At 37.3% G+C, this 23,381-nt stretch overlaps 1 protein-coding gene across 6 annotated transcripts in view; it reads left to right on the top strand.

The window, feature by feature from the left end:
* Nucleotides 1-23,381, top strand: part of LOC145675925 (transcription factor Sp9-like) — a 259,760-nt gene that overhangs the window by 94,338 nt on the left and 142,041 nt on the right. Inside the window, exon 1 of one of the 6 annotated variants that reach the window (XM_081746726.1) lies at nucleotides 21,072-22,032. The exons of 2 other annotated variants lie outside the window; for them this stretch is intronic. In XM_081746726.1, coding sequence (XP_081602852.1) covers nucleotides 21,955-22,032 — 78 coding nt within the window. In that variant the 5' untranslated portion in view covers nucleotides 21,072-21,954. Of the gene's footprint in view, nucleotides 1-21,071; nucleotides 22,033-23,381 lie in introns of those variants that run through there. 3 more of the 6 variants (XM_081746727.1, XM_081746728.1, XM_081746730.1) reach the window with 3 other exon arrangements.

The following is a 23,381-nucleotide window of genomic DNA, read 5'->3' on the forward strand; positions in this document are numbered from 1 at the left end:
CGCAGCGCAGGGGCCCGCGTAGTAGCGCATGGGTGCGTTCATAGTGAGCAGGCGCGTCAGCGACGGTGGGTATATACACAAACGAGGATAGCGCAAAACACTATATGATATAAATACGCTTACCTTACGTGTTGGATTATGTATTTGTATATTACTAAGGTCGTTATAAGTAATATCCCGATATGTTTTCATTGCTTGCATATTTGTGTTCCAAAAAACATAACAAATTATTGACGTAAATTTCATAAATATGTGGATCCCTTATCAATCAGACACTTCTATGATTGCGCGTCATTAGTTAGCACACTGACTTCAGATACTCCACTTTACTTTACTTTGTATACTGTGGTTAATGGCTTTCTTGTGTGCGAATCCATGTATTTCAACGTAGACACGCATCTCGTAGATAAAAACACGTCATATTTAGATTTTTACACACTGGATTATATTACAAATTTGTTCTGTAAATTTTACAAATATGTAGAGCCGTACAGTAAATCTGCGCCTTTATTTGATATAAGCAAAAGGAAGAAAGTTCAGCTGTATACTAGAAGTAAGATTTCTTTTCTAGCTTGTAAGGATAAATTTTATTTATTTATTTATTTATTTATTTATTTTACCTATGTGACTTACCTGAATAACGGCCACTGTCTCCTCTTCTTGTCCTAATTTGTTCTGGTATATGATCTTAACTAGATGGCACCACATTTTATCTGTGTTTATTCAGAGACAGTAATGATTCTATCGGCTAATCGAATGTAAAAAATTATAGAAAGCTGTAAAAGTGTTCAATATTCGAAGGAGAATTTTTACTTTATTGCTACGGGTTATGTTCAGCAGAAGGGGTCCAGAGGCACTATTAAAAAAAAAAAAAAAAAAAAAAAAAAAAAAAAAAAAAAAGATGATACAAGTACTTAAACCTAACGTAACCAAATCTAACCCAACCTAAAGTAAACTAATATTAGTAGAATTGAGAAAAATGTTATCATTATTTAGGAAAATTATGTTGGATCCTTACACTTTGATCTAACCTAACCTAACCTAACCTAACTTAACCGAAACTAAGGGCCATTCCACGCGAAAGTGAGCCTGAACCCAAATTTTCGAAAACTGTCAAAACCAATGCATTTTTACGTATATATGAAGTAAATAGAACGAAATTATCTTTTCACAAATAAAAACTTATTTATACTTAGAATTCACGTAAAATTTTAAGTCTAAGTTGTGAATTTGTAACATGTCAGCTGCGAGGAAATTTTTTATTGTTGTTATCGGCAACATTTTACGGTATATTGTGCATGTTTGGCTGACCTAACTTCGAGCTATTCAAGATGCTTCTTTTTGCTACAAGCTGCAGTTGAAAAAGTGTTTACAGGATAAAAATTGTTTATAATATCATTAAAGATATAAACGTCAACTTGAGTGTCCTGCCCGTGACAGAAAACTACCAAAAGTTATTGTACTGAATTACTAAATTTGAGAATGTGGTTCGTACTTACTAGAAGTAACAATTTGCACATGTACTTCACATTTACCAAATTTTGGACTAATGCTAATAATATATTTCGATTTATTTCAATTTTAAAACTTGTCCTGCCCGTGACAGTGGGAACGCCACTGATGGGAAAATTTGTGTACATTGGTTATTCATGATAGAAAATTATTTCATGTGTACTAAAATAACGTTTTCTAAGCATGAACATCATTTACTTAAATAGAGGATTATCTGTTACTGTCAGTATGATGTTTTAACTTAAAATAAGTGTCATATAAATATTATCATTAGCGTCACCTTTTTGTTCGTTTCAAAGGAGAAGTGAATGGGATTGAAGTACGTAAAAAAAAAAGGCCAGTATGGAACTCTGTGAAACAAAAGAAAGTAATTGTAGAATGTGCTGCTGATTTCGTAGCAGCTTTAAGCTCTTCGTTTCAAAATATATTTGTTTTCTTACTATCATCAGCAGAAATTGAAAAAAAAAAAAAAAGACGCTTTGAATAAAAGACGGGAAAATTCTCAATTGTCAATTGAATGTCTCCAATCAAAAGTTTTATTTTCTTCAATTTGACAGCGAAAATTTGGTAGTTCGTCGAACTTTTAAATCAGAGCTTCATCCGATTAAAATCTTTAAATTTGTAACAGACTTTTATTCTGATTCCGAAAGCCATGAAGCTATTCTGAGCGACGACTTAGGTTTTTGTATGTTAACAAGGCTTGTGTTAGACCAGCTGTTGAAGATATAACACAAGGAACATTTTTGTTGATGGAATTTTTCTCTAGTGAACAGAAAAAGGAAACATAGACATGCAACTATCGCACAAAGCCCAGTAGAAGAGGACGAAGTCAAGGAAATTCGTATGAAGACCGTAAGCGATTGCCGTAAAATTTTTAAGACTGTTGAAGATGTGTCTTACGTGCATTTCGATCAAATAATACCTGTCATACCAGCAGTGCCGTGCCGTGGGGGGAAGGGGCGAGAAGGGTGACGGCTCCGGGCGTCAAAGTAAGGGGGCGCAAAATTCAGGAGGAAAAAATAAAAGATATACATAAAATGGAAAGAAAAAGTATTAAAAAGTGCTCAAAATCAAGGAAAAGCAGGGTTTACTTTTGAAAATTTTCTTACGCGTCGCGCAAACCATGGTGACGCTTTGCGGCTGGTCTGTCGACCTCACTCATATTTAGGGGGGCATCGTCGTGACGCGTCGTATACTCACGCCCTGGGCGCTGATTTTCCACGGCACGGTCACTGAATACCAGCACCTATTTTATATACTGTTAGTGTTTTGTATGAATTTCCCTACAAGATGGGTGTAAATGGGCAAATAAAACCATTTCCTAAAGTATAGGTGGTAAGAAATAAGTGTACGACATATTATTATTTTTATGTGATAAAAGCGAGCCTCAAGTAAAGTAAATATAATTATTTGTGTACAATGCTATAACAGAACAGCAGAAATTGACTTATTTTCGATTTTATTTCATTTTTGAAATCATTCTCATTGAGATTTTGTGTGTTGATTCACACGGTGTCCTGCCCGTGACAACCATGTGTCCTGCCCGTGACACAGTAAAGTTTAGTTTATTCATTAATATAAATATTTGGCAAATTTCTCCTTTGTGGAGTTTGTTAAAAAATTTCATCATTTATGCATTTCAGTTTAAATAAAAACATTTTGAGCTAAGAATTCACAGAGTTTTGTAACATTCACTTGGTGTGTCGAAAGTCACTTCTCTTTTTTGTCCCCGCCCGTGACAGACGTTTAGGAATTAATATTTTCTACTCTAAACAGAAAAAAATACTGAAAACATCGGCTACATATATTCCTAAGTCTGTACTGCTCATATATCATACATTTAGCAGAATTTACGTTGTACTTTAAGAAATATACAACTTTAAAGCATCAAAAATGTAGTGTAAATGTCCTGCCCGTGACGATGGAATGGCCCCTAACCTAATCTGAACATAAATTACCGAAGTTGTAACGTCTTTTAGAAAAAAAAATTGCTGGACCCCTTCTGCTAAACATAGGCCATTATTATTATTATTATTATTATTATTATTATTATTATTATTATTAGTAGTAGTAGTAGTAGTAGTAGTAGTAGTAGTAGTAGTAGTAGTAGTAGTAGTAGTAGTAGTATTCGGTTTCTTTCGCCAATATTATGATCTCTGAACAAACAAAGAGAAAAATGGCGCCATTTAGTGAACATTTCCTGTTTGAAAATAAGTTAAATGTATATAATTTCTGCCACGAATTAGTACTCGTTTACACACTATAGGTAAGAATTAAACGAGAGAAAAAAAGTGTTAAATACTTTTGAGAAACGATCTCAAGGACAATGGATTACACATCGGCAATTAACACTTAATTACATGTAAGAAAAAGCAATAAGAGAGAGGGTCCGCATGCGTCATCACTTTCCCTCTCCCCTTTCTCTTCTTTAAGCGGCTAATTTTTAATTTCTTTTGATTAACATGGATCAGAATGGAGTAACTAACATCTGTCGTTTTTCTGTTAAATGCTCCGTAAATTAAATCATTATGTGACGTCACTTCTAAGAAGCTTCCTTATTAAAAATTGTTGTATTTTTGAAAAAGAGAGAGAGAGAGAGAGAGAGAAATTGTGTAAAGAAACCGTGGAAGAGTCTATTAATCAATTTACACAATTACTGTTGTAGCACCTCTTTACTTTTTGTCTTGGGATCGAAACCCGAGCACCTCCACCATATCGCTGTACTTCCCTTTAGTACCGGTATGTTATAGGGGGGGGGGGGGTAAACTAAACTTTTATCCCCAGATACCAGAGTAAAGCAGCAATGTCTGCTCACACCCTATTGTGAATAATTGCTTTTAACCAGCCTAACCTAGGGTGACCAAATCGTCAACTATAAAAAACGGGACTTTTTTTTTTAACTTTTGAATAGGTTGCTCCCCTAAATATACGTTTTTGCCTCTCCGTTATCTCTCTCTCTCTCTCTCTCCCTCTGTCTCTGTGTGTGTGTGTGTGTGTATCTCTCACAAAAAATTGCAAATTTACATTTTTTCCTTTTAAAACCTATTGAAAAAGTTGTGGAATTAATTAAATAACAACTAATTATCGGCAACTAACAAAAAATGAAATTTTGAAAACATTACTAAAAAATATATGAAACATTCATCAATATCTGACAATCAACAAAATCTGTCACCAGTAGAATTTATAACGGACTACTCTCAGCATCGGATTCCAACTCCCTTTATTTGTTTTTTTCTTACTTTTAAACATTATTTCACTTACAGCTAGTTTTCTTTTTACTTTCACTTTTATAGTTCTATACTTTTGTTCCCCTTTCGTAAATGACAGTATGTTACGTCTTAGTCAAATCACGGAAACACTGTACTGTACTGATTACAGCGCCTCAGTCTTCCACCGCCCAAAACAGAGAGTAAAAATAGTTTGTTTTTCATAAGACTTTAAGCCCCTTGCACTGTCGTCTGCGGAATGGGAGTCTTGGAGGGGGAGGTCTAGGAGGGAAAACAGTGCAGTCACCACATCCACTATCGCAAACGTCGTAATGACGTTGCTCAATAATTAGACATATTCCAATATAATCACATAGCTTAGAAAATAATATAAATTAGGAAATTTTAGATTGGAAAGTTTTTTTTTGCACCCAATACGTAAATACGGGCCATTTTGGCGTCCCGAGAAAACTTTTCGGGACACTGGGAATGGTAGTGAAAAAACGGGACAATCCCGTTTTTACGGGACGGTTGGTCACCCTAGCCTAACCCCATTTCTGGTTCGCTGTGTACTTGTTTAAATAAAACCGTGAATTTAATATGTTGGGAGATGTCTTAATGTAGATTTAATGTTAACGATGGATCTATGTGTTTCAAATCGTCCTGGTAGAATACACATGATTTGCCGATATAATGCAATATCACATAATGAACAAGACCTTGTCTATAGTTCAAATTGGTACGGAAACACCTCTTGGTATCAGCGGCGTTGAACCTGGAGCTCCTGTTGATTCCGCGATGTTGATCTTGGTAACCTCTACATGCTGCCGGCTGTTGCGACTGTAGTCTTTCGTCTTGCTTTCGCCCTAAACAAATGACTAATAACCTTTATGAATACTGAATTACGTTCTTCCTTTTCAGTCTATTTGAAGATAATGACTGTACGCAACAATTGTCCCGTACTGATTTTCGAAATGTTGACTCGTTAACTGTTGAGTTCAACTAATTGTTGCAGATGGATTCAATGCCTCTTCCATTATCGATTGCTCTAGAACTGAAATTCTAGCACGTAGTACAAGATCAAGTACAATAATCTGTGAACCCCAAGTGCCAATTTTTCGACATTTTGACCTTTTCATTGTTGTGAGATTTTAATTGTTGAAGAGGAATTCGATACTTCTTCTCTTATCGTTTGTTGAAATTCTGCCATGTAGTACAGAATTAAGTAATATCTGAATCTCAAAGTGTTAATTTGACCTTTTCATTGTTGTGGGGTTTTAATTGTTGAAGAGGAATTCGATACTTCTTCCCTTATCGTCTGTTGAAATTCTGCCATGTAGTACAAAATTAAGTAATCTCTGAATCTGAATGTGTCAATTCCTCTTCACCTTTCCATTGTTGTAAGCTTCTAATTTTTGTTAGAGAAATTCTATTCCTGTTTCGTTATCGTTTGTTCTGATACTCGGAAATTCTGTAATTTAGTACAGGATCAAGTATATCTAATGTATGCGCCCCAGGGTAGCAACATATTGTTCTTTCCATTGTTGTAAGCCTTTAATTGTTGTAGAAAAATTCGTTGCCTCTCCCGTTATTGCTTGTTCCTGGACTTTAAATGCTTCTTTTTTTTAATTGTTTTTGGAATGTGGTGAACCTATTCCATGTTTCTTTTATACAGTCACGTTTGTATCGTGTCATATGGAATAATAATAAAAATAAAAAAAAAATTAAGTATCTCCTCCCTCGCCTCGAACAGCGGAGAGCTTAAATGAAGGAATAGTTGATCCTGTCCTCACAAATTGCAGCACTGAGACATGGTTATACACCAATCTTTAGCTTATAATGAAACTCGATTTTCTCAAATATTACGCATGAGGATTTTTGGTCTCTTTTTTTTTCGTTATACACTAAGAATATCATACCTAGGTACAATTAAACAGTTTTTATAACTATTTTTGGTCCATCTATACATCAAACACAAAAGAAGAAAAAAATTGACGCCACCCTTTACTGCAACAGAAGCACGAATTTAGAATATTTACACAAAGACTTCCTGGTTTGTGGTACACGACCGTAGAAAACAAATATTAAATGAAATGTGAAAAGCGTTAGATAACAGAATAAGATTAATTCCTGGCAATTCATCATCCGTGTTTGGCCTGTAACAGTTCTAATATTATCATTCTATGGTAGGCTCCGAGAAACTACCCACGTCTCTTGAAAAACCATTGCGTGTAAAATCTTCTACAAGATGTAAGTTATGTTTTCACTAGCACAAATGAGAAAAAAAAATGTATAACTTACACTGCTTTTCAAGTTTTTGCTTTCTCTTGTTTCAGAGTTTAAAAAATTATGAACAGAAAGATTTAATAGAGATATTTATATCTCATTGCCTCAATGATATCTCTGTTTGTATGTTGGGTACTACTCTACTGTGATTATAGATGTGAAATTATCACGCGGCTTATGAATATTTCTCTCTCTCTCTCTCTCTCTCTCTCTCTTTCTGCATGAGAATAAACTATGCCCTGCATGAAACAGCCTATAAAACCTTTGTAAGGGGTTCTTAGTGAAGCGTGAGTACAAGGGAAACATAAAGGACTAAAGGGGAACGGATAAGGTTCGAGTCCTACGTTTAGCCCTAAGGTTACAATAGTTTCTCTCAAATTGTGGTCCGCAGACCACAAGTGGTCCTCGATGTCGATCATGTGGTCTTCTTAGATTGACATTAGTTAGGATTAGGAATTAGATTTATGGGCTTACGGTAAGGCCGGATTAACTCATCTGGGAGCCCCTGGCTATACAAAATATATGGTCCCTGCTGACTTCATCTAATACATTTCTGTGAAAGTAATTACAGTAGGAAAGTTAAGGGAATACACGTTATTTCTATGACATCAACCACAGGGGCGTAAATAAGGGCCCCGCATTGCAGAGAGGCCAAAGCCATCAGGGGGCCCCCAAATCGTGAAGTGGGACGTAGAGAAGGGGCCTAACTCCACGCTGCCTGCGGGCTGGCCCCCAAGCCTTTAGTTACGCCACTGATCAACCATACTATGTATTAGATGGTATTATATCTAATGGAAATTTCCAAATGCATAAAAAAGAAAAGTTAGCCTATTATTATATAAATGTAATAAATAAAAAAAATGATGATTGTATCTCGTATGATTCCTTTCAGACAGTCAGTTGAGATTTTGATCAGAATGGAGACCCACAATCACCTGGAGGCTCGGATCTACAGCCCCCCTTAAGCCTCCCCTTAATCCGGCCCTGACTTTCAGCATCTATGCCCATTTAAGCCTGTCACGTGAGGGAAATGATGTCCCTTGACTATCACCAAGGATGTTATAAATAGAGGATCTGTCCATATGTATCATCATCCTATTAAATCGATGAAGACAAAAAACAACCGAGCATCGGCACGTCTGATTGGCTACTCTCGTATCTGCCATCGTCTGATTGGCTATTTTCGTTTCCGCCATGATTGTTGGCTCAAAACATTACGATCCTATTGGGCGGAGTGAGCAGAGTAGGGGTGGCGAAACTGTGACGTATGGCTTCAAGATTTTGTTGTAAGGGCAGATCCTCTATTTTATAAGATCCTTGACTATCACATTGTCCGGGGAATCGGGGAAGAAGAGAGGAATAGGGAAGAAAGGAAACGGCCTGGAATTATTATGTTAGGTACTATTCCTATATTTATCTTGTTTGAATGAAGAAAACCCGGGAAAACCCTCACTCAGGATGGCTGGTCTAAAAAAAGCTTTTCTACCGAGTGTTCCCCCATTGGGAATCGAACCAAAGGTGGGAGCGTTAGCTACTTCGCTACACGGAACCACTTTGAACATTAATTAAAAATAAAGTTGAAGTGAATTGCGCTATTTTATACTATAGTTTAAAATTTTTTACACAAAGTTTGGACGCAAACATCTTTCATTTTCCTCCTTATTTTCAATCATTTCAAAGAAACATTAATATAGGGTGGCCGAAAAGTAGGTATACACCCCTGTATTGATCAAGTATAACATTCTAGTTTATGGGTTTATTTGCTTCGACTCTTCCTTGTTTAAGATGTAAGTAAAAAAACATTAAGAACAAATTATAAAAAAGTAAGTCTACCTGATGGATAACAATAAGAAATGATATAAAATGCAATGAGCTGATCAGTATGGTACTGTATACCTACTTTTGGGCCACCCTGTATGTATACGAGTTTTTTCGTATATAGGCCCTACTATTAATATCGATAAGTAATATTAATGTAATTCTAATTGGTATTATTTAGAAAATACACCGGTTAATACCAGTATAAATATGCTGGTATTACCTCATACTTTCAAAGGGTACAAGAACGTGGTGGTCCTTAGAACATTTTAACTAATAAAAGTGACCCCCACTTGAAACAATACTTTGGGGGGGACATGATGGTTCAGTTGTAGAGTGTCTACCTTTGGTGTGTGGGGTCCCTGGTTTGATCCCCAACCAAGTAAGTTTGTGGTGAACAATATCGTGGGTTTTCTTGGGGTACTTCCGTTTCCTCCCACTTTCTCACTCCACTAATTCTTTCTTCATCATTCACTTGCCTTAATCATCATCTCCCTTACCCTAACGGGCATAAACATGGGACGTTCAACTGACATATTTGATTTCATTTTTCATTTCATTTTTGGAAAAGTTTGAAAACCACTGAATCGATTTGGAACAAACAGGGCCGGCGCTAGAAGTTTTGCCACCCCGGGCGGTTCTTTCACATGCCGCCCCTGTATTCTTTTCTTTTTTTTAAATTTTTCCGCCCATCAGACTTGTCGCCCTGGGCGGTGGCACGATTCGACCCCCCCTCGCGCCGGCCCTGGGAACAAGTCGTGCAAAATACACACATCACTCAAAACAATTGTCTCCCGGATAAACAGACATACATTTTTTTTGTTTCCCGGACGAACGGACGAATACACGGACACAGGCTCGTAGCCAACCCAAAAATGTAGGGAAGCCCTGTATAAGTTAGGGGGAGAGCGATCCAGCCATATTATAGTTCCTCGCCATATTATAGTTCATTTGCAAGCATATCGTGAAAATTTTAGGGTGGGCAGTAAAATTTAGGGGGCGCCCCCCCCCCCCCCGTGGATATGGGCCTGCACGGACTCACAGTGGAAACATGTAAAAGACTTTCGGTCAACCACTCTTAAAAGTGCTTGGTTAATTCTTAGTACCGATGATAACATGACATTTGCAGAATCTATACCACAGCGCAAAGGTATCCAAGCTACGTAACAAGTGCTTACATATTATTGAATAGTGTAACAAGTCCTGTTAATCATAATTATCTTAACACGATGTTTCTTTAGATAAATTCAATTTCTTAAGCCTTTTTAATAACCCATAAATTAAATATTTTCCATTAAAACACAGACATTTGCCAGTTTTAGTAACCTATAAATGTCAAAGATTTAATTACTTAGGTGTTAAGGAGACCGTTCACTGTTTATATATATATATATATATGTAATGTTAACGTTCCAATCTATCTCTCTTTCTCTTTGTTTTGTAAAGACTGTAAAATACCCCCTAAATGTTCCTGTAATTATACTGGTCGGCAATGTCTTACAGTCAAGGGCCGTATGCATTGCATGTTTGCTTTTTTGAAAGTGTTTCGTACATAAAAAGGTGTCTAATGTAACTTTTTAAATGTTTCTGTTTACGTACTATGAATTAACGAGTGTGATTTAACATATATCAAGGTTGACTAAATAGTTTTGATTGCTCACAGTCAATTTATTTGATCAACAGTTAGCCACAATCAGGGATGCAGTGGCAGGTTTGCCAGTGGCGGATCCAGAAGGTAAAAACTGAGGGTACCAGTCAGATCCCAGACTATGATAAATATATCACGCGTTTACCATAAATTTTCAAAAATCTATAAATAATAGCTTGAATTACTTTTCTCAATCAAAAAACTGGAGGGGGCTGGGCCCCCTGTCTCAGGCTAGGTCCGCCCTGGGGTTTGTCGGGTGTCTCGTCCCTTTCAAAAATTTCGTAACTCTGATTAAATATTATATAGGCCTACTTGTGTTATATCCTCACAAGGAGCTCACTCACTACTTGCCTATATTTTAGATTTTGGACCCTCCGCGAATAGAAATTTCTGAATGCCCGCCTGGTCACAATGCATTATCTTTAAAAGAATTATGAATAGCTGAATTGACCTCGATTTGGTTACTGGCAAAAATAGACTATTCTGCTTTGATTCCACCCTTAGCATAAACAGTGCTTCCAATTATAAACCATTTTATGGCTAAATCTAGTCATTATTATGTGTTGATCAGTCAGTTAAAAAAAAAAAAAAATGTAATTTAGCTATCAGGACCCAGATTAGGATCACTCTATTAAAATGTATATACTCTAGTACTCTAGTACATTAGTTCTCAAAGTGGGGTCCGCGTCCCTCTGTGGGTCCGTGGGACCTAACCAGGAGGTCCGCGACACCTAAAAATTGAAATGTATTGTAATAAAATGGAACTCACTGCTGTTATGCAAGGAGTACTTTTTCAGTTACTAAAAAGAAAGCAATTAGAAATTATACCTACGTTTGTAAATTTAAATGTTTTCCTACTTTACTAAATTTCTGTCCAGAAGCTGGTCTACCGTTACATAGGACTACTTCAAGTGAGAGAAAAATTCCTTCTTTTTTAGGGCACTTTTTTAAAAGCAGTTGTATATTAACTGCACGACGCTTCGCAATTTTATGGATTTCATCTTCAAGTGGCGGAAAGTTCCCACCCTACCAACAATTTCAGATTTTTTAATAAAAAGGAAGTAGTAAATGTTAAGTATTCCTATGCTTATAAACATCAAGCCTCCCCCAATTCTGGGATTTCCAAATTTATAAAACCGCTCTCAAAATACGTTTCTAGATCCGCCACTCCGAGGAAGTAACGCTTGACTCATACTGATTTGCCTGTGCGCTGTGAATATGAAGAATTGTCTAAAAAGGCATTGCAACATTTGATGCCTTTCCTTACCACTTACTTATGTTAGCAGACCTTTTCTGCTCTTTGTAGTACCGTCAAATGGGGTGAATAGAAACACATTTTTGGCTATATGAGAATATAAGTCTGGTAATGTTAAAGATTTCGCGTATCAGATTATTCCAAAAGAAAGGTCTTAATATGCTAATGAATTTCAGTAAACGTCATATTAATTTATCAATTCCACTTTTCTTCACCTTGATTGTTCTTAATGTTTCTATTCACTCCTACCCATGGGGTGAATAGAAACAATTACTTTATTTTCATTGTTTTTTCTTTTATACTATTGGAAAGGTAAAAAAGAAACAGCGTATTTGTTGAAACGAACTATTTATTTGATACCTGCAAGATATTAGTTCAATAAGACCAGTATTACATAAGTTACAAACTTATAAAACAATACAATGCACAATATAGGTATAAACGACCATATAGTTTTGATGATATTTGAATAAGATTTAAACCACTGAAATCATCAGGGAAACTTATCATGAGTTGAGTTGATTTTGAGGTTTACGTCCCGTTCAGCAGCGAGGCTATATGAGACGTGGACCTACTGTTTTAACGTAGAATCAGAACTACATGAGCTCCCGCCGGGAATCGAACCCGGGTCTCCCACGCCAAAGGCGCGTACGCTAACCGCTTAGCCACGAAGGGGCCCGAAAGTTATCATATACTTAAAGCGTGCTGACGAACTCCTAATAAAACCCAACAGTTTCGTTCTGAAAATTTCATTGTTTATGTGCTCTCTTATAAAACACTCCCACATATGCATCATGTTCCCATTTTCGCACTTGGGTGCTGAATAGTCTTATCGAGTTTTAGCTTCTCATTTTACCACAGCAAAATCACCAGCTTTAGAAAACCATCATCTACTTCGTGATCGTCTGGAATGTTGTCTTCTGGAGTGTTGTCTTTCTCCTCTTCCGACAATACAAAGGTAGGTTGAGTTTCGTTGTGATTTGATGAAAATGTATCATTTTCAGAAAACAAACCAAAACTCTTACCAGAAACATCTATTCGTACTCTCTTCTTCCCTTATTTAATTTTTTCATCTTCTCTCATGCTCCTGAGAAGATCCATAAGGGAACGGTTTACAGTCTGAGATGACTTTTGCTGTTCTGTTTCTTCTCGTTCATTGTCTTTTCTTGGCAACATCCTCAGTATTTGGTCTCGACAAAGGGGAAAAATTCCACACTTTTCAAATCCAGCACTAATATTTTCCTGCTTCAGTTTCACACTTTTTTTTTTTCAGAAGACTTGGAAATTTGTTCTTAGAGATGGTTGATACATTCCTATCAGGTCCTTTTTTCTGCTCCTCAAGAATTTTCCACTCCTTGAGGAATTTCCAGAATTTCCCAAGAAGTGTTTCTATTCACCCCACTAATTAAAAATCATAACAATAACCCAGTAAAGTTAAATTTTGATTAAAAATAATTTACAAAAGGAAAACTTTTACTATGAACGTCAGTAAATGAAACAACAAACTACAAAATAGGCATATGTTCAAATTCAACAAATATGAAAATGTCATACTTACCAAGAAAGTTTAAGGAGCGCTAAATACCGTGTAAGATTTCAGTAACACATTAATGATACTGCCGTCTACCTCAGTGTTCCCAACTCAGTAAAACATTTTGTCTCTGCCCTGGACACTTTAGCCGTATAAGACTATGTTAAGAAATTTCAGTTTTCTTGATTAATTTATCGTCCAGATAAATCCAAAACTAATCTGGGAGTTTTGTTTCTATTCACCCCCATGTTTCTATTCACCCCATTTGACGGTATTAAAACTTTAAAGTGAAATCGTCTTAATGTGGAATCGGACCTAAGATTGATAGTGAGAGAAATTATCCCAAATTTAAATGCAGTTATGGAAAAAACACAAAGAAATTAATTCCTCATATTAGTGACCCCACATTTGAGAACGTTGTTTCTCAAGTGGTTTCTCGTTAAATAATAATGATAATAATAAAAAAAGAGTAGATTTTCAGTCGAAACTTACTGTATTTTCAATTGAAATTTCGTTTACTAGAAAACAATAATATATTTTTAGAATAAATTACTTATTGCATTATATTTCTTGATCTTTTTCTTGTCAGTAGTGATTCTAATTAGTATATTTTTAATACCATGTGAAATTTCAGTTAGCATTGAAAGGGGGGCCGCAGATCACTTCTCGAATGAACACGAGATCCGCACTATCGGAAAGTTTGAGAATCACTGCTCAAGTAAAATGTCCACGAGCTGAAAAGGATATCGTCTCGTCTCGAAAACGAGACGAGAAGTTTTATGGGACTCGTGAGTGACACGAGTCCATCCAACTCTTAGATCTCATGCGCTGTCTTAATGTTACATGAGACATAGAATAAGAAGAACAAATTGCTAAAGAAATTATAAGGTAGGTGCAGGTAAATAAGACATGTTAAGATTGTTGGATTTTTTTTACGGCCTTAAATTTCATAAAACACAAAGAACAATACATGTGCGTTGCAGAGTAGCCTTTTCCGCGTGTAGGAAAAAAAAGTACCAATGATGTCACTTACTTTTATTTTGTACCCAAGGTAAAAGAAAAAAGTGTTACAAACTGGCGTATTTACCAGCACGTACAGGTAATTACTCCAAGTCTAGGATTCTACTAGAAACTTGTAATAAATCTTGCAACTGCTTACCTCGTCTGTATTATACGAACTCAAATATTACTACACAACATGGCTGAAGCAAAAAATAGAATAACCAAAGTGCAAGACGGGCGTATTTCACTGTACCATGCTTGGTATTGATTTAGTAGCCGTGGAATCACAAATACTAAAGTTATTCGGATCCCACTTTACGCTGTATGTCTCATCCTATACTTCTATATCTTCGGTGTTGACACAGGAGGTAAAAATGGCATCACTCAATTTGTTTTTCAAATGCATCAATCTTTTGTGACACTGCTGACATTTTGCTACGCTATACTATCGGTGTTATTCTGCATTTGAATTAAACTCAAAATATCAGACCCAAATTCCTTTTTTACCCTTCGTTGTCACATATCAGACTTCTTCATTGTACATTTTCAGCACACGTAGCTCCAACAGTGTGCAACACTGCATCATTACACTTCTTTGTTATGTTTAGTGATAATAGTGCATTTTAAATTTGTGCACACTTGTATATGGTGCTATTTCAAACAAAATGCTTTTATTCTGAGTTGGCAACATTACTTCATCTATGGCAACACTGTTTGTGGTTTTCGATATGGTATTTTGCTCTCATTATATTGTGCACCTTTTGTTTTTATTGTTTTAACGGTTTTCAAGATATTTACTTCAAACGTACGTATCTCCATGATATATTTTTTGGATACTCAAATGTTGAAGCCCAATAGTTCCTGTCCTCCTGGTCTATAGAACCTTAAATTTCAGTCATTTTCACTTCTGCAGATGCTCCAGCAGATGTACTATGTGGGAATCAGATTTGAGAGACAAGTTGTGAGACCTTCCCTTGTCAGTACTTGCTACACAGCTAAACTTGAATAAATCAACTCCCGAACTATAGTTTATTTCCTTTCTGTTGAATCAGTGTTATTATAGCCTACATACCAGATAAGGCATTGAATCCGTAATTCCACTACAAATATTGGAATTGTATTCATACAACAGCTATGTAGAGACAAAGAAGGAAAGAAAGAGAAAATATTTGTTGTACTTTCATCGGTTATGTTCTTCATTGGTATATATATGAACTATACCAACAAACTGTAAGAGGTGTTTCCTCACATCAAAACAAGGGGGAAAGTTCATATGAACTACTGGCGAAAGATGCATATTTTTAGAGCTAGGGCTGTCCAAAATCGCGAAAAAACTAAATTTCAACAGGCCCTATTTCGAATTCCAGAAACTGTGGATGGTGGTCCTTACTACTTGGCTTTCGAGACACAGTCAAATTTTACACTTTTTTTCCCTTTACCTTGATTTGAGACTTTCAAATTCCATCCTATTTTCCACTGAAAAGTATCTGTAATTCAACAAGAAAATAATTATATATGATAATTAAATTGAAATTCATTGTAATAGGACCCATGACAAACACTTTACTATTTTATATCGCAAAGGTCAGATCCACCATTATTGTAACAGAGCAGTGCTTGAGCGATTGACCGTAGAAATTCGAACTCCGATTAGTGATAATTTCACAGCCTGAGAACGAGAGCATACATAATGTGTCAGAGTTGATGACGATGGGTTTTGGTAGGTGCTGGGTCGCATTGAGTCACGGTGGGTGGTGGGTCATGGTAGGTGGTGGGTCAAGTTTTCATTGACCCACATCCTCTCTGTTACATATTTCTAATCTAATGGGAAATGCTGGTTGATAGCTCCAACCAAACCTCGAGTTTAGTTTGAAATGAAATCTTTGAGTTTTACGTCCCACGTTTATGCCGGTTAGGCTAAAAGGAGACGATGATGATGAGTGATGAATGAAATGGTGGAATGAAGAAAGTGGGAGAACCCCGAGAAAACCCACACGCACGGTGTTTGTCCACCACAAAGTTCAATTGGCGGGGCTGGGATCGAACCTGGGACCCCAAGCACTTAGCTACCGATGCACTACTCGAGTTTAGTTTGATGCACTTTCTCTTTTCATGATTTTGACTAGGCATGGACTGGCCCACCAGGACACTGGGAAATGTCCCGGCTTGCCTTGCGAAACATCATAGTATATTTAAAAGTACAAGTTTTTAATAATAAATTCTTACAGTTTTATTGGTAAAGAACCCGTGAAACGTGCAGTGCGCCCTTTACATTAGGTGCCCTTGCGAAACTACATCAAAGATGAACGATCTTATGTATTCTTCTGTATACCACAGTTCTGTATCTACAATAAATACATACAGTTACTGTTGATAAAGAACCTATGAAGACGCTCTCAGAAATATCACATTATACACGGAGAAAAAAAATAGAATGTGGCGTACGGTAAAAACGCAGGCTACATGTGCAAATCCTGTAGTTTTTGGACTTAACGTACAACAAACGTATAACTGAAAAAGCATATTTTATACGTACCTTCCGTATAAGTGTTCCAAATAAGCATACCGGTACTTTCCGTACGAACGAAAAAAACTGTGTATAGGCGGTCAGGATCTCACATACAGATAGACGTAGGCCTATATGGCATATAGCTAACTATGTAACATACGTATACGTGTGTAACATACAGAAGGTTGTTAGATGTCAGACATCTTGCAACGGCACGATGTAACATCTAAGGGCAGTACAAATGTAGGATATGAATAACGTATGCTCCGTACTGATTTCTATAGTCAGCAAGAGGATACCGTATATTTGTACAATATACCACAGTCCGAATAACGGATTTTTCTTAGTGTAGTTAAGTAGTTTTACTTGTTCTGTATAAACCTACCAGGTTTATATAATAAATTCAAATAATGGCTGTTAATAAAGAACCTGTGAAGGGTACAAGGTCCCCTGCGAAATATCACATTATAGATTCTTTTCGTTCTTCTGTATACCAGTTTTGTATTATAAATGCATGCAGTTGCTATTGGCAGAGGACAGGTAAAGAGTATAATCACTTACAAAAATATTATAGTTTCATATCTATAAAACAAAACATTCTGAGAAATAAAGAATAATTCAGTCAGTCAAACGTATGAAGCATTCATGAAATACTACACTGACACTAGGTTCTGTTTGTAGTTTACGATTTTTACAGCATCGAAGCTTACAGTCTTAATATGCATCCACGTATCCGTGGATAGTGATTGTTCCTGTGTGTTTTAAAGCAGTGTTAGGATAATCAGTGCCTATTGTATTTCTAAAATATAGCTACATTAATTTCCGTGAAATGTGGTCTTCCTATCAGCGAGGCATGGTGCGTCCTCAGGTTACAGATCAAGGAGAAGGCCAAGGGCGCCGATCCTGAGGGGCCGGGGGGGCCGGGCCCCCAAAGCTGATGTGGGTCCCCCTATTGTATTTATGAATAGGGCCTATACAATATTTGGCATAATTTGAATGCAATTTGTCTTAAAATCCTCATATATATACCTTCTGCATCTGAATGCCCCCCCCCCCCCAATTTACAGAGAAATCGGCGCCCTTGGAGAAGGCCTCTAGATATAGGCGTTAGCTGCAAATTTACTGAATAAGCAGTCGCGGACAGACGACAAGGGGTGGTTCTCCAGCTTGGGGATTTGGTGTGAGGCTAACAATCTCATTCGAAAAAAAAAAAAAAACTTGTTGAGATACATTCGCAGAATTCTTGGATCAGGACTAATAACTTGGCATGACCTCAGCAAAGTAAAATCGACATAAGGTTTGGAACATGGAATATCAGAAGTCTATATAGGGCAGGCGCGTTAACATCTGTAACGAATGAGTTATAGAAATAGAGGATGAACCTAGTAGATATCAGGAAGCTGGATAGAAAGGATATATAGGTTTGGTCTAGGAATTAATTCGTGCGGGTGGACAAGAGATGGCGCAACGAACGGAGCGTCCCACAGTTCCGTGTATCCACACATGTGTTGCAAACCCCTGTCATCGCGTATCGTTCGTAGTATAGGGCAGTGGATTAAAGCGTCAACAACACCAGTTTGTAGTTAAGTGAACATGGCGCAATTTGTGCCTGATAAAGTGTTTTTGCGGGGTGTCCTGCTGCATTACTTTAACATGCAGAAAAGTGCGACTGAAAGTCATCGTATTTTGGTGGAAGTGTATGGTGACCATGCTCTAGCTGAGCGAACGTGTCAGAAGTGGTTTGCACGGTTTAGAAGTGGTGATTTTGGCTTGGCAGACCAAGAGCGAGCTGGACAGCCAAAAAAATTTCAAGACGAAGAATTGACAGCATTGCTCGAGCAGGATTCGTGTCAAACGCAGGAACAACTTGCAGCAGCATTAGGCGTTGATCAAACAACAGTCTCCAAACGCTTGAAAGCCATGGGAATGATTCAAAAGATGTCACATTGGGTTCCACATGAATTGAAAGACAGAGACGTTGAAAGACGAAAAACCATTTGCGAATTGCTGCTTCAACGACAGAGCAGAAAGGGGTTTCTGCATCGAATTATTACGGGTGATGAGAAGTGGATCCATTACGAGAACCTAAACGAAAAAAGGCCTGGGTGAAACCAGGTGAACCAGGTCCATCACAACCAAAACGAGATATTCACTGTGCAAAGGTTATGCTGTGCATATGGTGGGATATGAAAGGTGTGGTGTACTATGAGCTGCTGCAACCGGGTGAAACTATGAATGGAGAACGTTATCGACGACAATTAATGCGTTTGAAGCAAGCTCTGGCCAGAACACGACCAGAATGGGAGAACAGACATGATAAACTTATTGTTCAACATGATAACGCTCGCCCACATGTCGCAAAACCGGTCAAAACCTATTTAGAAAATGTCGGATGGGAAGTTTTACCCCACCCGCCGTATTCACCAGACGTTGCTCCTTCGGACTACTACTTGTTCGATTGCATGAACAACGATTTGATTGGACAGCGGTTTACTTCTTCAGAAGATATCGAAACATGGGTCTCTGACTGGATCGCTTCCAAGGATGAGGACTTCTTTCGCTACGGAATCCGTACATTGCCTGACAGATGGGCGAAAGTGGTGGCTAGCGATGGACAATATTTTTCTTAAGGTATTTGTGTATTTTGTGTTTGTACTACAGCTTCAATGTGTGCGTACCAACCGCACGAATTAATTCCTAGACCAAATATATACTTCTCTTCTGTTTTAAATGTACATGCCCCAACAGAAAATAAGTATGACGATATTTTTACGAAGGAATAGAACGGGTATTTGACCAACTCCCGCAATACCATATGAAAATTCTATTGGGGATTTCAATGCGAAGGTAAGAAGAGAGGGTATTTTCAAGCCGATTATAGGGAACAAAAGTCTGCATAAGGAAAGCTGTGACAACGGCGTTAGACTCATGAACTGTTGCTACATCCAAAAACCTTATCGTGAAGATTACAAAATTCTCACATTACAACATTCATAAATATACTTGGACTTCACCATATGGAAAAACAAATAATCAAATTGATCACTTATAGTAGATACAAGAAAACAGTTTAGCACAACTGATATTCGATCGTTCAAAGCAGCTGACTGTGATACTGATCACTACCTGGTAGCAGCCATAACAGAAAAGAGAGATTATCGTTTAATAAAGAAAATATTGAAAATCTGAAAACAGAGAGGTTTAATTTAAAGAAATTAGAGGAGAGTCATGTGAGAGTGGAATTGTCGGAACTATATTTTCTGTTCTTAAAAATAGGACTATTTCTGTTAATTGGTGCGTATGATTACCCTATTACCAGCTGAAAAATGTTTGAAAAACACTCCCATGGTGGACTCAATCATGGATAAGTGATTATTGTTTCACCTTTTGATGCGAGAGGCTGAGATTCAATCCTCTGTGAGGGCTCACACTAATTCGATTCACACCTTTAAACAACTGAATCAATATTTCTTTAATCTTGAGATTTTCCAAAGGGTCGTTGAACACAAAATAAACTAAGTTTAAAGCGCAAGGTGAGTGTAAGTCGTAACGCGTCATTGTTTAACGAATCAATGAGTATTTTTTTTTAAATAAAATAATCCGTGCATGAAAGAGATTAAAACTAACGAAGTGTATCAATTTAACGACTTTGTGCCATCCCAGTGACATCATTTCTGACGCCAAGTCTCTCGCCATTCAGCATTAGTGAGATTCTGACTTTAGATTGCGAAAAGGTAATATTTTTTCTTTTTTTCTTTCTTTATTCGACCTGAAATCGCAATGAAGTTTTGTCATCCTGGCAAAAGAACAATGGAGCATCGTTTCACCTTACTCTACATACCAGTGAAGACAATCAGCCCTCTGTTATTCGTGCTCCAACATAATGATAGAGGAGCCAACGGCTGAGGAAAGCTTTAAGTGATAACTCGGAAAGCCGGAACGATCACACCCACCAAATTAAAACGAAGCGGAATTCAGTGCACGTTCTCAAACACAATTGAGTCTGTCTGTCTCCTCCGTGTGAGTGTGTTTGTGTCTGAAGCTTGAACATTGATACGGACCAAAAAAAAAAAAAGAAGAAAAACGAGGAAAAAATTGAGGACCTAATAATAATCCTTGCGGTACACTATCAAGAAACTACCTTTTCGTATGTCGGTAGAACTGCCGTTATCGCGCGCACTGAATAGCGCGTACGAACCTCTGACTGGTTTTAGTTTGAAAGAGATCCGCTGGATGGCATTGGTGAGGGAAACTGCTTTTGGTGTTTTGAATGTGTGTGTGTGTGTGTGTTGAGTTTGAGCCGTAGGCGGGACACCACACGGCCTTCCCCATCCGTCAGGCTTCTGAATGTGTTGTGTGGATTGGCTGCCCGGTCCCGCCTTTTGGGACGAAACTCGCACAGAGAAGACGATTAGACGAGGCGTTCCCAGGTGGAGCGTTCGACGTACGCGTCCCCGACCACCCACTTGCAGTGTGTGACTGCCGATTGTAAGCGATTCTCCAGTGCGCGAGAAACAGCGGCGAGTAACGCCTCGTTCGTTGAACACCGCTCTCTTGTCCGGATTTAATAACAGATCGTTTTGCGTTTTGGTGTCTACACCCCCCGCTTTCCCCCCTCCCTTGACGCCTTCTCTATAATCACAATCACACAAAGTCACACACGCGTTAGTTTCTTTGTTTTTATTGCATGCCTTGATTATTGTTTCCGGACTTTTTAGAAGAAATACAAAAAACAAGTGGCAAGTGAAAAAAATATTGACAGTATGGATTGAAAAAAAACGGAAAACTACACATGTATTTGCAAAAAATTTACATGTTTGTTTTGTGGCGACGAAATTTGGATTCTTCTGGTGTGTTTAGCTAGAAGATATTCCGATAGTGTAACAATATAATTGTTAGTTGACATTTCCCTGATCCATTTGTGTATACATCCTGAAGAACCCACAAGAACAACGTTACCTGGATGTCAGTTTCGACGATTGTTGGACTTTCTCGACGTATAACAACAACGCCGTTTATACAGCCAACAACAACAGGAACAATTTTGTGGCCTTGACGACGACACCAACAACGACGGAACAACAACCGCATCAACTTTCGTCGTCACCTAACTCGTCGTCAGCGTCGTCAGGAAGTCTTCGTCAAGGGTGTGTTGTTGGTGGTGGTGCTAGTGGTGAATCGACGATGCTGACTGACTTGAATCCTGCTGGACGCGGCGACCTCTATGCTCACCATCAGTCGCCGGGGCTGGTGAACAAAACTGTAAGTATCGAACAGTTGTTTATTATATCACATATTCATATTATAAACACTCGAATACATTGCTTTATTTCTCTCTTCTGGAACGTGAATTGTGCTATTCTTTGGTTAGACCAACTTGACGGTGAAAGAAAGACTCCCTATGAGACGCTCGATCTACCGTAGTGCTTCTTCCTTCCCGCTGTTGTCGAGGTGCTAAACCCTGCCGCATGAGCACAGCGGTGTTTCACGGTAAACTCGTTCCTTCCGCTCGGAGGAAGCCAAGGTCCGCCAATGCGCTGTAGTGAGCGTTAGGCCTAAACAACACTCCGCGTGGTAAGATTGATCTGTCCGATCTTATTAACCAACATATTATGACATTATTACAAGTTGGAAATTCTATTTGTTGGTATTTAGTAGAACTTTTATTTACTAAACCAGGTGTGTGAATGTTTTATTTCCGTGGAACTTTTATTCACCAAACCAGCTGTATGAAATGTTTATTCCTAACATTATTACAAGTTATCGATCATATTTATTTGGTACTTACACCTTTTACTTCCCTAAACTTGAATGTATTTCGTTCTTGATGCTATTAGAAGTAAGTGATCATATTTATTAATAGAGAGAACTTTTTTCTTCCTTAAAACCAAATTATTTGTGTTAAGAACTTATTCCTGATATTATCAAAAGCAAGCGGTCATATTTGTTGGTCTTCAGAACTTGTATTTCCATAAATATTTATTCCTGACATTATTACAAACTGGAGACACCGCATGTGCTGTATCTAATTTTGTGAGAATTTTAATCGTGACAAGTGTCATGCACTTAGAATTGGAAAATTACTAACCTAATTATTTGTGTCATATTCTTATTCGCCATTATATCACGTAATTGCAGTTGTATTTATTGATAATTATAAATTATGTTCCTTGACTTTGTATGTCAATTATAATTCTATATTATGACAAGATAAGGGCGATTAACCTTCTTTATACTTAGATTTTTTATTTTATCAACTGTTTATGTGATTGTTATTCCTAAGCATTTGCAAGCTAGCAGGAGTCATATTTATCCGTATTTAGAACTTGATTTTTTCTAAACGTTTGCGTTCAAATTATTTCTAAATTAATATTACAAACTAACGACTATAATAGACCCTATTTATAACTTCATTTCTTGAAACATTTCAGTTTGCAAGCTAATGGACATTTTTATCGGTATATAAAAATTTATTCATTAAACGATTGTATTTTAATTGCTTTTCTGTTATTATTAGAAGCTAAGACTGGTCATTATATATTTTTTCTATTATTGAGAATTTAGAACGTTGTTTCTCTAAACGTTGGTGTGCCGTTTCCACTAAACTGATA

This window comes from Thermobia domestica, chromosome 18 (genome assembly GCF_964235325.1).
Source record: "Thermobia domestica chromosome 18, izTheDome1.hap1.1, whole genome shotgun sequence".
Taxonomy (NCBI): domain Eukaryota; kingdom Metazoa; phylum Arthropoda; class Insecta; order Zygentoma; family Lepismatidae; genus Thermobia; species Thermobia domestica.